Raw genomic sequence first — 15,445 nt, 5'->3', positions numbered from 1 at the left:
AGCCAAGTGCTGATTCTGGGCTGCGTTGTAGATGATGTGTCACAGGTCCTTCCACAGGTCCACAGCAGAACTGCCTGCCGTGGGCGGCCTGGCCCAGATTGGCTGCCTAGAGTTGAGGCGTTTGCTGGGTGGGTGGGTGGGTGATGTCTTCCACCAGTGGCTGATCTGGACTCTTGTGAATGCTTTCTAGTAATCGTGCTGTGCTCGCTACATGTCGAGTCTGTGGTGGCGCAATGTTGCAAAGCAGCTTATAACACATGGATAGAAGAAAAATGTTACAAGTAGCCAATTTGTGATTGTTGACCGGAATGCTTCTGAGATATTCCTCACGGTCTCATCCAGCTGGACAGCTGCAATTTTCTGGAGCATAGAGTTCTTCCAGACAGAAGAGCAGTACTCAGCGACTGAGTAGCAGCGAGCCAAAGATAAAGTTCTGGTATTGGCACCCCAAGAGGTTCCTGCTAGTTTGCTGTTGAGATTGTTGCGAGTCTTCAGTTTAGCAGAGACTTTCTGGAGGTGTGGCTTTAAGGTCAGTGTGTGGTCCAAAGCGACATCAAGGTTAGGTCGGTGTAGGGTGGTGTTTAGTTAGAGCTCAAGTTCTTGGTGACTTCTTGTATTGTGAAAGTGGCAGGCACATGACATGGTTTTGGCAGCACTGTTGTCACAGATTTTACTGGAGGGGACTGCTATTGCCCTCGAAATCTCTCGCCTTGTAAGCCCAGCAATGGCATCTGCGTCGATGAACTTCTGGCAGTGTGTAGCTGGCAGGTTATTTATGTACAGGTTGAACAGGGTTGGGGGGGGGGTGCAGTACTGATCCTTGAGGTAGGCCATTTCGCTGCCTCTTCCACCTACTGGCTTTGGACCCCATATGGACAGTAAATAATCTGTTTTGAAGAAGAGATGAAGCGATGGTACCAACAACCCAGAGCTGTAGGACACTAGGAAGCTTGACCAGTAAGCCTGCGTGCCACACAGTAGGGCTGCAGCGAGATCGAGGTAGATGACTCCAGTCGTCAGGCACTTTTGAAAGTCATTTTCTATGTGGGTGCTGAGGACAAGTATCTGGAGCGGGAGGAACACGCAACTGACGGACCAGAGAATCCAGCCCTTGCTCTTCTGCACTGCGCTCCTTACGTAATCCATTTTGGTCTATGGATCATGTACCCACCAGGGTTGGTTGGATACGGCGCAAGATGATTCTCTCTTTCAGCTTATAACACATGCATAGAAGAAAAATTGAATATTGACATTAATGGCAATATATTGCTTCTGTTGTCAAATTGTCTGGGTGTAGCTCCACCTGGAGGCTCAGCTGAGTCACACAGATCAGCATCCCACCTCTACACCAGTGGAGATCCTTTAACATCATTTCCCTGTCCGTGTGGAGTTTGCACATTTTCCCCGTGTCTGCGTGGGTTTCACCCCCACAACCCAAAGATGTGCAGGTTAGGTGGATTGGCCACACTAAATTGTCCCTGAATTGGAAAAAATTATTGGGTACTCTAAATTTAAAAAAAACATAATTTGCCTAAGATGGGTAGGTTGCTTAGAACAAGCAGCTGAGGAACAGGCCTGAGGTTGCGAAAGGGGCTACATACATGCAAACTTGACAATAAACAGAGCGAAGAGGACTGTTCACCATGAAGTTAACTGAATAGATTCTGACCCATCATCAACTCTGGGGCTGGAGTCAATGAGAAGGTGGGTGTGGTAGAAAGGGGTGGTTCTGTGATCATGTGAGGGGTTAAGGAGGGGGACAAAGCAAAGAACTTGGGAACAGCAGGAAGCCATTTATCCCACGGAGCTTGTTCTGTCGTCTGTAAGGTTACATAATCATTACACAGAAGGAGACCATTCGGACCATCGAGTCCATGCTGGCTCTCTGCAGAGCAATCCACTCAGAATCATTTCCCGGTTTTATGCCCTTAGATTTCCCGGTCCTGCCATTGTCAACGGGGCTTCCCACTGAATGCACCGCGTGCCGCTGGGAAACCCGGGGCAGGAGTGCGCCATCGGCGGGGCCAGTAGATCCTGCCAGCGTGAATGGCCAGAAAGCTCCGACCAATGGCCTCTTTGTTTCATCTTATCTAAACCTGTCATGATCCTGTACACTTCTAAAAAATCCCCCCTCAATCGGCTTTGCTTAATGGAGAACATCCCCAGCTTCTCAATAAGACCATGGTTGAACCGTGAGCTGATTTTATGGGCTGGATTCTTCCGCCCTGCCCACCGCAAGATCGCCATGGGCGGTACACTGACCATATAAAGGTCCACTGACCTCGGGCGGGAATATCCGGTCTCCAGGCGAGGGCGGCCGGAGAATCCCGCCCTATATCCTTGCCTTTGCCCCGTACCCCTTAAAGAAGCAAGGTCTGAACGACCCACACAACAGTCTCCAAACTACCCTTTTTTTTTAAATTTAGATTACCCAATTCATTATTTCCAATTCAGGGGCAATTTAGCGTGGCGAATCCACCTACCCTGCACATCTTTGGTTTGTGGGGGCGAAACCCACGCAAACACGGGGAGAATGTGCAAACTCCACTCGGACAGTGACCCAGAGCCGGGATCGAACCGGGGACCTCGGCGCTGTGAGGCAGCAGGGCTAACCCACTGCGCCACCGTGCTGCCCTTAAACTACCCTTTTTAATGAAAGTTCCAATGACAACCAGCCCACTGGCTGATTCATTAACAAGCAGACTAATGTGACAGGCTCTTCAGCTTAACCCTATCATACGTACAAGTGGTTGGGCTCCAGATTTTCCTTTTCCTCTTGGATCTCCAGGGAGGTTTCAGATTCTGAAGCGGAGGAGAAAAAACACAATTAATACAATCAAAGGGATTCTCCAGCAACTGCTGAAGTTCCATTAACCGACCACTAGACACGTGAGAAGGTGCCCTGAAACTGCGAGAGCAAAGGAACTCTAAAAAGTGACACCCAGGGAAGAAAATGTCCAATTTCAGCCGTTTGATCGGAGCCAAAAGAAATCTCGCCCAGGGCAAAAAGCCGGGGGCAGCCGAAAGAGGGGTCGACCTGGGCGTAGTTGGATAACAGACATTCTCTCAGAGGGTTGTGAGTCTTTGGAACCCTTTTCCCCCGGAGAGTGGTGGAGGCCGGGTGATTGAACATTTTTAAGGTAGAGGCAGGTGGATTCTTGACCAACAAAGGGAGTCAAAGGTCAGCAGGCCTAGGCAGGAATGTCGAGTTGGGGCCACAATAAAATCAGCCGGGAACTTATTCAATGGCCTACTCCTGCTCGTAATTTGTATGTAGGACTTCACAAGAGTGGGCGAAGATGAGTTGCAAGCATGAGGATGACACACGACAGATGAGTGTGACATACAGTGACAGCTGAACTCCTGGAGTAGCTACAAGTAGCAGGAGGAAGTGCAGCTGGCAGGAGTCTAAAATTGGCCTCTTCATTTAAATGTGTTATTGCAATTAATTTTTAAAGACTGAAACTGATCAATTGTACACAGAGAAAATAGCAATACATGGAGAGAGGTCACCCTTGACCTTTGATATGGGATGTGGGCATCGCTGTCAAGGCCCGGCATTTATTATCCATCCATAATTGCCCTTGAACTGGATGTTTGCGAGGCCAATTCAGAGGCTATGGGTCTGGACGCACAGAGGCCAGACTGGGCAACGACAGCAGATTCTTTTCCCAAAAGAAATTAGTGACACCAGATGGTTTTAACAACAATCGGCAGTCCCACGACCATCTCAATAGCTTTTTATTCCCCATTTACCAATTAACCGAATTGAATTTCTCCCAGTTGAGTGGTGGGATTTTCCAGTCCAGCCAAAGTCTGGCTCGCCCACTCCACTGCCAAGTATCCCTGGCTCGCCCACTCCACTGCCAGGTAACTCACTGGGAGGGAGGAGGGACGGGACCAGCGGGATAGGTCAGAAAATCCCACCCTAGGCTTCTTGATTACCAGTCTGGTAACAAAAGTAACATTCGACCATACCCCTGAGGTCCTTGTCCGAGATGGAGACCCCAGTCCCACCAGGTTAGGATTGATCCCCAGATTATCCTTACTTTGAAGGCATAGACAGCAAACATGAGATGAAACGGGAGGAGAAATAATCCAGGCGACAAAGGAATTAAAAATCTTCTTATTCTGAACCTCTCTGGAAATAAGGGAAAAAGTTCCCAATGGGGTGAAGGAGCAGAAGGGCCTACGTGTACATGTGCACAGATCATCAAATCAGTGAGTACAAGGGGAGAGAGCTGCCGCGTTCTGGCATCTCACCCAGCCAGGTTCTGATATCTCACCCAGACACGTTCTGATATCTCACCCAGACAGGTTCTGATATCTCACCCAGACACGTTCTGACATCTCTCCCAGACAGGTTCTGATATCTCACCCAGACACGTTCTGAGATCTCACCCAGACACGTTCTGATATCTCACCCAGACACAATCTGATATCTCACCCAGACACGTTCGGATATCTCACCCAGACACAATCTGATATCTCTCCCAGACAGGTTCTGATATCTCACCCAGACACGTTCTGATATCTCACCCAGACACGTTCGGATATCTCACCCAGACACAATCTGATATCTCACCCAGACACGTTCTGACATCTCACCCAGACAGGTTCTGATATCTCACCCAGACACGTTCTGACATCGCACCCAGACACGTTCGGATATCTCACCCAGACACGTTCTGATATCTCACCCAGACACGTTCTGACATCTCACCCAGACACATTCTGATATCTCACCCAGACAAGTTCTGACATCTCACCCAGACACGTTCTGACATCTCACCCAGACAGGTTCTGATATCTCACCCAGACACGTTCTGACATCGCACCCAGACACGTTCGGATATCTCACCCAGACACGTCCTGATATCTCACCCAGACAGGTTCTGACATCTTTCCCAGACACGTCCTGGTATCTCAACCAGACATGTCCTGATATCTCACCCAGACAGGTTCTGATATCTCACCCAGACACGTTCTGACATCTCACCCAGACACGTTCTGATATCTCACCCAGACACGTTCGGATATCTCACCCAGACACGTTCGGATATCTGACCCAGACACAATCTGATATCTCACCCAGACACATTCTGATATCTCACCCAGACACAATACGACATCTCACCCAGACACGTTCTGATATCTCACCCAGACACGTTCTGGCATCTCACCCAGACAGGTTCTGATATCTCACCCAGTCACGTCCTGATATCTCACCGAGACAGGTTGAGACATCTCACCCAGACACGTTCTGACATCTCACCCAGACACGTTCTGATATCTCACCCAGACACATTCTGATATCTCGCCCAGACAGGTTCTGACATCTCACCCAGACACGTCCTGATATCTCACCCAGACAGGTTCTGACATCACACCCAGACACGTCCTGATATCTCACCCAGACAGGTTCTGACATCTCACCCAGACACATTCTGATATCTCACCCAGACACCTTCTGGTATCTCACCCAGAAACGTTCTGATATCTCACCCAGACACGTTCCGATATCTCACCCAGACACAAACTGATATCTCACCCAGAAACGTTCTGATATCTCACCCAGACACCTTCTGGTATCTCACCCAGACACGTTCTGATATCTCACCCAGACACGTTCTGATATCTCACCCAGACACATTCTGAGATCTCACCCAGACACATTCTGATATCTCACCCAGACACGTTCTGGTATCTCACCCAGACACATTCTGACACCTCACACAGACAGGTTCTTATATCTCACCCAGACACGTTCTGATATCTCACCCAGACACGTTCTGATATCTCTCCCAGACACATTCTGATATCTAACCCAGACACGTTCTGATATCTCACCCAGACACGTTCTGATATCTCACCCAGACACGTTCTGATAGCTCACCCAGCCAGGTTCTGATATCTCACCCAGACACGTTCTGACATCTCACCCAGACACGTTCTGATATCTCACCCAGACACGTTCGGATATCTCACCCAGACACGTTCGGATATCTGACCCAGACACAATTTGATATCTCACCCAGACAGGTTCTGATATCTCACCCAAACACATTCTGATATCTCAGCTAGACACAATCCGAAATCTCACCCAGGCACGTCCTGATATCTCACCCAGACACGTCCTGATATCTCACCCAGACAGGTTCTGACATCTTACCCAGACATGTCCTGATATCTCACCCAGACACGTCTTGATATCTCACCCAGACAGGTTCTGACATCTCACTCAGACACGTCCTGATATCTCACCCAGACACGTCCTGATATCTCACCCAGACACAATCCGACATCTCACCCAGACACGTCCTGATATCTCACCCAGACACGTCCTGATATCTCACACAGACAGGTTCTGACATCTCACCCAGACACGTTCTGATATCTCACCCAGACACGTTCTGACATCTCACCCAGACACGTTCTGATATCTCACCCTGACACGTTCTGACATCTCACCCAGACACAATCCGAAATCGCACCCAGACACGTACTAATATCTCACCCAGACACAATCCGACATCTCACCCAGACATATTCTGATAACTCACCCAGACACAATCCGACATCTCACCCAGACACGTTCTGATATCTCACCCAGACACAATCTGATATCTCACCCAGACAGGTTCTGATATCTCACCCAGACACGTTCTGATATCTCACCCAGACACAATCCTAAATCTCACCCCGACACGTTCTGATATCTCACCCAGACACGTTCTGAAATCCCACCCAGACATGTTCTGACAGCTATCCCAGACACAATCCGACATCTCACCCAGACACGTCCTGATATCTCACCCACACACGTCCTGATATCTCACCCAGACACGTTCTGGTATCTCACCCAGACACGTTCTGATATCTCACCCAGCCAGGTTCTGAAATCTCACCCAGACACAATCTGATATCTCACCCAGAAACGTTCTGATATCTCACTCAGACATGTTCGGATATCTCACCCAGACACGTTTGGATATCTGACCCAGACACTATCTGATATCTCACCCAGACAGCTTCTGATATCTCACCCAGACACGTCCTGATATCTCACGCAGACACAATCCGAAATCTCACCCAGACACATCCTGATATCTCACCCAGACACGTTCTGATATCTCACCCAGACACGTTCTGATATCTCACCCAGACACATTCTGAGATCTCACCCAGACACATTCTGATATCTCACCCAGACACGTTCTGGTATCTCACCCAGACACATTCTGACACCTCACACAGACAGGTTCTTATATCTCACCCAGACACGTTCTGATATCTCACCCAGACACGTTCTGATATCTCTCCCAGACACATTCTGATATCTAACCCAGACACGTTCTGATATCTCACCCAGACACGTTCTGATATCTCACCCAGACACGTTCTGATAGCTCACCCAGCCAGGTTCTGATATCTCACCCAGACACGTTCTGACATCTCACCCAGACACGTTCTGATATCTCACCCAGACACGTTCGGATATCTCACCCAGACACGTTCGGATATCTGACCCAGACACAATTTGATATCTCACCCAGACAGGTTCTGATATCTCACCCAAACACATTCTGATATCTCAGCTAGACACAATCCGAAATCTCACCCAGGCACGTCCTGATATCTCACCCAGACACGTCCTGATATCTCACCCAGACAGGTTCTGACATCTCACTCAGACACGTCCTGATATCTCACCCAGACACGTCCTGATATCTCACCCAGACACAATCCGACATCTCACCCAGACACGTCCTGATATCTCACCCAGACACGTCCTGATATCTCACACAGACAGGTTCTGACATCTCACCCAGACACGTTCTGATATCTCACCCAGACACGTTCTGACATCTCACCCAGACACGTTCTGATATCTCACCCTGACACGTTCTGACATCTCACCCAGACACAATCCGAAATCGCACCCAGACACGTACTAATATCTCACCCAGACACAATCCGACATCTCACCCAGACATATTCTGATAACTCACCCAGACACAATCCGACATCTCACCCAGACACGTTCTGATATCTCACCCAGACACAATCTGATATCTCACCCAGACAGGTTCTGATATCTCACCCAGACACGTTCTGATATCTCACCCAGACACAATCCTAAATCTCACCCCGACACGTTCTGATATCTCACCCAGACACGTTCTGAAATCCCACCCAGACATGTTCTGACATCTATCCCAGACACAATCCGACATCTCACCCAGACACGTCCTGATATCTCACCCACACACGTCCTGATATCTCACCCAGACACGTTCTGGTATCTCACCCAGACACGTTCTGATATCTCACACAGCCAGGTTCTGAAATCTCACCCAGACACAATCTGATATCTCACCCAGAAACGTTCTGATATCTCACTCAGACATGTTCGGATATCTCACCCAGACACGTTTGGATATCTGACCCAGACACTATCTGATATCTCACCCAGACAGCTTCTGATATCTCACCCAGACACGTCCTGATATCTCACGCAGACACAATCCGAAATCTCACCCAGACACATCCTGATATCTCACCCAGACAGGTTCTGACATCTTACCCAGACACGTCCTGATATCTCACCCAGACACGTCCTGATATCTCACCCAGACAGGTTCTGACATCTCACCCAGGCACGTTCTGATATCTCACCCAGACACGTTCTGACATCTCACCCAGACACGTTCTGACATCTCACCCAGACACAATCCGACATCTCACCCAGACACGTCCTGATATCTCACCCAGACACATCCTGATATCTCACCCAGACACATCCTGATATCTCACCCAGACACGTTCTGGCATCCAACCCAGACACGTTCTGATATCTGACCCAGACCCGTCCTGATATCTCGCCCAGACACGTTCTGATATCTCACCCAGACAGGTTCTGACATCTCACCCAGACACGTCCTGATATCTCACCCAGACAGGTACTGACATCTCACCCAGACACGTTCTGATATCTCACCCAGACACGTTCTGATATCTCTCACAGACACGTCCTGAAATCTCACCAGACACGTCCTGATATCTCACCCAGACAGGTTCTGACATCTTACCCAGACACAATCCGACATCTCACCCAGACATGTTCTGATAACTCACCCAGACACAATCCGACATCTCACCCAGACACGTCCTGATATCTCACCCACACACGTCCTGATATCTCACCCAGACACGTTTCGACATCTCACCCAGACACGTTCTGATATCTCACCCAGAGATGTTCTGATATCTCACCCAGACACGATCTGATATCGCACTCAGACACGTTCGGATATCTCACCCAGACACGTTCGGATATCTGACCCAGACACAATCTGATATCTCACCCAGACAGCTTCTGATATCTCACCCAGACACGTCCTGATATCTCACGCAGACACAATCCGAAATCTCACCCAGACACGTCCTGATATCTCACCCAGACAGGTTCTGACATCTTACCCAGACACGTCCTGATATCCCACCCAGTCACATTCTGATATCTCACCCAGACAGGTTCTGACATCTCACCCAGACAGGTTCTGACATCTCACCCAGACACGTTCTGATATCTCACCCAGACACGTTCTGACATCTCACCCAGACACAATCCGACATCTCACCCAGACACGTCCTGATATCTCACCCAGACACATCCTGATATCTCACCCAGACACGTTCTAGCATCCCACCCAGACACGTTCTGATATCTGACCCAGACCCGTCCTGATATCTCGCCCAGACAGGTTCTGACATCTCACCCAGACACGTCCTGATATCTCACCCAGACAGGTTCTGACATCTCACCCAGAAAATGTTCTGATATCTCACCCAGACACGTTCTGATATCTCTCCCAGACACGTCCTGATATCTCACCAGACATGTTCTGATATCTCACCCAGACACGTTCTGATATCTCACCCTGACACATTCTGACATCTCACCCAGACACAATCCGACATCTCACCCAGACATGTTCTGATATCTCACCCAGACACGTTCTGACATCTCACCCAGACACAATCCGATATCTCACCCAGACACGTCCTGATATCTCACCCAGACACGTTCTGATATCTCACCCAGACACAATCTAATACCTCACCCAGAAACGTTCTAATATCTCACCCACACACGTTGTGATATCTCACCCAGACACGTTCTGATATCTCACCCAGACACAATCCGACATCTCACCCAGACACGTTCTGATATCTCACCCAGGCACATTCTGATATCTCACCCAGACACATTCTGATATCTCACCCAGACACGTTCTGAAATCTCACACAGACACGTTCTGATATCTCACCCAGACACGTTCTGATATCTCACCCAGACACGTTCTGACATCTCTCCCAGACACGTTCTGATATCTATCCCAGACACAATCCGACGTCTCACCCAGACACGTTCTGATATCTCACCCAGACACGTTCTGAAATCTCACCCAGCCAGGTTCTGATATCTCACCCAGAGATGTTCTGATATCTCACCCAGACACAACCTGATATCGCACCCAGACACGTTCGGATATCTCACCCAGACACAACCTGATATCGCACCAGACACAATCCGATATCTCACCCAGACACAATCTGATATCTCACCCAGACTGGTTCTGATATCTCACCCAGACACGTTCTGATATCTCACCCAGACACAACCTGATATCTCTCCCAGACACGTTGATATCTCACCCAGACACATTCCGAAATCTCACCCAGACACGTCCTGATACTCGTTGGAATTTAGAAGGATGAGGGGGGATCTTATAGAAACATATAAGATTATGAAGGGTATAGATAGGATATCGGATATCTGACCCAGACACAATCTGATATCTCACCCAGACACGTTCTGATATCTCACCCAGACACGTCCTGATATCTCACCCAGACAGGTTCTGACATCTCACCCAAACACAATCCGACATCTCACCCAGACAGGTACTAATATCTCACCCAGACACAATCCGACATCTCACCCAGACACGTTCTGATATCTCACCCAGACACGGTCTGATATCTCTCCCAGACACGTTCTGATATCTCACCCAGACACGTTCTGATATCTCACCCAGACACGTTCTGATATCTCTCCCAGCCACGTTCTGATATCTCACCCAGACACGTTTTGATATCTCACCCAGACACAATCCGACATCTCACCGAGACACAATCCGACATCTCACCCAGACACGTTCTGATATCTCAGCCAGAAAACATTCTGATATCTCCCCAGACACTTTCTGATATCTCACCCAGACACGTTCTGACATCTCACCCAGACACAATCCGACATCTCACCCAGACTCGTTCTGATATCTCACCCAGGCACAATCCGACATCTCACCCAGACATGTTCTGATATCTCACCCAGACACGTTCTGGTATCTCACGCAGACACAATCCGACATCTCACCCAGACTCGTTCTGATATCTCACCCAGACACAATCCGACATCTCACCCAGACATGTTCTGATATCTCACCCAGACATGTTCTGATATCTCACCCAGACACAACTCCGACATCTCACCCAGACACGTTCTGATATCTCAACCAGACACAATATGATATCTCACCCACACACGTTCTGATATCTCACCCAGACATGTTCTGATATCTCACCCAGACACGGTCCGATATCTCACCCAGACACAACCTGATATCGCACCCAGACACGTTAGGATATCTCACCCAGACACAACCTGATATCGCACCCAGACACAATCCGATATCTCACCCAGACACAATCTGATATCTCACCCAGACTTGTTCTGATATCTCACCCAGACATGTTCTGATATCTCACCCAGACACAACCTGATATCTCTCCCAGACACGTTGATATCTCACCCAGACACAATCCGAAATCTCACCCAGACACGTCCTGATACTCGTTGGAATTTAGAAGGATGAGGGGTGATCTTATAGAAACATATAAGATTATGAAGGGTATAGATAGGATATCGGGTATCTGACCCAGACACAATCTGATATCTCACCCAGACACGTTCTGATATCTCACCCAGACACGTCCTGATATCTCACCCAGACAGGTTCTGTCATCTCACCCAAACACAATCCGACATCTCACCCAGACACGTACTAATATCTCACCCAGACACAATCCGACATCTCACCCAGACACGTTCTGATATCTCACCCAGACACGGTCTGATATCTCTCCCAGACACGTTCTGATATCTCACCCAGACACGTTCTGATATCTCACCCAGACACGTTCTGATATCTCTCCCAGACACGTTCTGACATCTCACCCAGACACGTTTTGATATCTCACCCAGACACAATCCGACATCTCACCGAGACACAATCCGACATCTCACCCAGACACGTTCTGATATCTCAGCCAGAAAACATTCTGATATCTCCCCAGACACTTTCTGATATCTCACCCAGACACGTTCTGACATCTCACCCAGACACAACCTGATATCGCACCCAGACACAATCCGATATCTCACCCAGACACAATCTGATATCTCACCCAAACTGGTTCTGATATCTCACCCAGACACGTTCTGATATCTCACCCAGACACAACCTGATATCTCTCCCAGACACGTTGATATCTCACCCAGACACAATCCGAAATCTCACCCAGACACGTCCTGATACTCGTTGGAATTTAAAAGGATGAGGGGGGATCTTATAGAAACATATAAGATTATGAAGGGTATAGATAGGATATCGGATATCTGACCCAGACACAATCTGATATCTCACCCAGATACGTTCTGATATCTCACCCAGACACGTCCTGATATCTCACCCAGACAGGTTCTGACATCTCACCCAAACACAATCCGACATCTCACCCAGACACGTACTAATATCTCACCCAGACACAATCCGACATCTCACCCAGACACGTTCTGATATCTCACCCAGACACGGTCTGATATCTCTCCCAGACACGTTCTGATATCTCACCCAGACACGTTCTGATATCTCACCCAGACACGTTCTGATATCTCTCCCAGACACGTTCTGATATCTCACCCAGACACGTTTTGATATCTCACCCAGACACAATCCGACATCTCACCGAGACACAATCCGACATCTCACCCAGACACGTTCTGATATCTCAGCCAGAAAACATTCTGATATCTCCCCAGACACTTTCTGATATCTCACCCAGACACGTTCTGACATCTCACCCAGACACAATATGATATCTCACCCACACACGTTCTGATATCTCACCCAGACATGTTCTGATATCTCACCCAGACACGGTCCGATATCTCACCCAGACACAATCTGATATCTCACCCAGAAACGTTCTGATATCTCACCCAGACACGTTCTGATATCTCACCCAGACACGTTCTGATATCTCACACAGACACGTTCTGATATCTCACCCAGACACGTTCTGACATCTCTCCCAGACACGTTCTGATATCTATCCCAGACACAATCCGACATCTCACCCAGACAGGTTCTGATATCTCACCCAGACACAATCCGACATCTCACCCAGACACAATCCGACATCTCACCCAGACATGTTCTGATATCTCACCCAGACACAATCCGACATCTCACCCAGACATGTTCTGGTATCTCACCCAGACACGTTCTGATATCTCACCCAGACACATTCTGATATCCCACCCAACACGTTCTGACATCTCACCCAGACAGGTTCTGATATCTCACCCAGACATGTCCTGACATCTCACCCAGACACGTCCTGATATCTCACCCAGACACATTCTGATATCCCACCCAGACACGTTCTGACATCTCACCCAGACACGTTCTGATATCTCACCCAGGCACATTCTGACACCTCACCCAGCCAGGTTCTGATATCTCACCCAGACACGTTCTGATATCTCACCCAGGCACGTTCTGATATCTCACCCAGAGACGTTCTGACATCTCACCCAGACACTTTCTGACATCTCACCCAGACATGTTCTGACATCTCACCCAGACACGTTCTGATATCTCACCCAGACACGTTCTGATATCTCACCCAGACACGTTCTGACATCTCACCCAGACACGTTCTGGCATCTCACCCAGAGATGTTCTGATATCTCACCCAGACACAATCTGATATCTCACCCAGACACGTTCTGACATCTCACCCAGACACGTTCTGATATCTCACCGAGACACATTCTGATATTTCACCCAGAGACGTTCTGGCATCTCACCCAGACACATTCTGATATCTCACCCAGACACGTTCTGGCATCTCACCCAGACACATTCTGATATCTCACCCAGAGACGTTCTGGCATCTCACCCAGACACATTCTGATATCTCACCCAGACACATTCTGATATCTCACCCAGACACAATCTGATATCTCACCCAGACACGTTCTGGCATCTCACCCAGAGATGTTCTGATATCTCACCCAGACACAATCTGATATCGCACCCAGACACGTTCGGATATCTGACCCAGATACGATCCGACATCTCACCCAGACATGTTCATATATCTCACCCAGACAGGTTCTGATATCTCACCCAGACACAATCTGACACCTCACCAGACAGGTTCTGATATGTCACCCAGACACGTCCTGATATCTCACCCAGACACATTCTGATATCTCACCCAGACACGTTCTGATATCACACCCAGACACGTTCTGACACCTCACCCAGACAGGTTCTGATATCTCACCCAGCCATGTTCTGATATCTCACCCAGACAGGTTCTGATATCTCACCCAGACACGTTCTGATATATCACCCAGAGACGTCTGATATCTCACCCTGACACGTTCTGACATCTCACCCAGACACGTTCTGATATCTCACCCAGACACGTCTGATATCTCACCCTGACACGTTCTGACATCTCACCCAGACACGTTCTGATATCTCACCCAGACACGTCTGATATCTCACCCTGACACGTTCTGAAATCTCACCCAGACACGTTCTGACATCTCACCCAGACACGTTCTGATATCTCACCCAGACACGTTCTGATATCTCACCCAGACACGTTCTGATATCTCACCCTGACACGTTGTGACATCTCACCCAGACATGTTCTGATATCTCACCCAGACACGTTCTGATATCTCACCCAGACACGTTCTGATATCTCACCCTGACACGTTGTGATATCTCACCCAGACACATTCTGATATCTCACCCAGACACGTTCTGAAATCTCACCCAGACAGGTTCTGACATCTCACCCAGACGTTCTGTTATCTCACCCAGACACTTTCTGATATCTCACCCAGACACGTTCTGATATCTCACGCAGAAACAAATTGACATCTCACCCAGACAGCTGGTAGTGGCAGAGTGGGGGATTTGCCGGCTATGAGGTTGCAGACTGTGGCTGAGTACAATTCTGCTGCTGATGGCGGTCCACAGCACCTCATGGATGCCCAGTCGTGAGCTGC

At 48.7% G+C, this 15,445-nt stretch overlaps 1 protein-coding gene across 1 annotated transcript in view; it reads right to left on the bottom strand.

The window, feature by feature from the left end:
- arhgef18b (rho/rac guanine nucleotide exchange factor (GEF) 18b) overlaps positions 1-15,445 on the bottom strand; it is a 293,165-nt gene that overhangs the window by 135,631 nt on the left and 142,089 nt on the right. The window contains 1 exon segment of the mRNA XM_072482241.1: positions 2,745-2,802. Within this exon segment, the coding sequence (XP_072338342.1) occupies positions 2,745-2,802 (58 nt within the window).

The sequence above is a fragment of the Scyliorhinus torazame genome, chromosome 18 (genome assembly GCF_047496885.1).
Source record: "Scyliorhinus torazame isolate Kashiwa2021f chromosome 18, sScyTor2.1, whole genome shotgun sequence".
Classification (NCBI taxonomy): domain Eukaryota; kingdom Metazoa; phylum Chordata; class Chondrichthyes; order Carcharhiniformes; family Scyliorhinidae; genus Scyliorhinus; species Scyliorhinus torazame.
The sequence above is the reverse complement of the archived record's forward strand: the minus strand, read 5'-3'. Positions and strand labels throughout refer to the sequence as shown.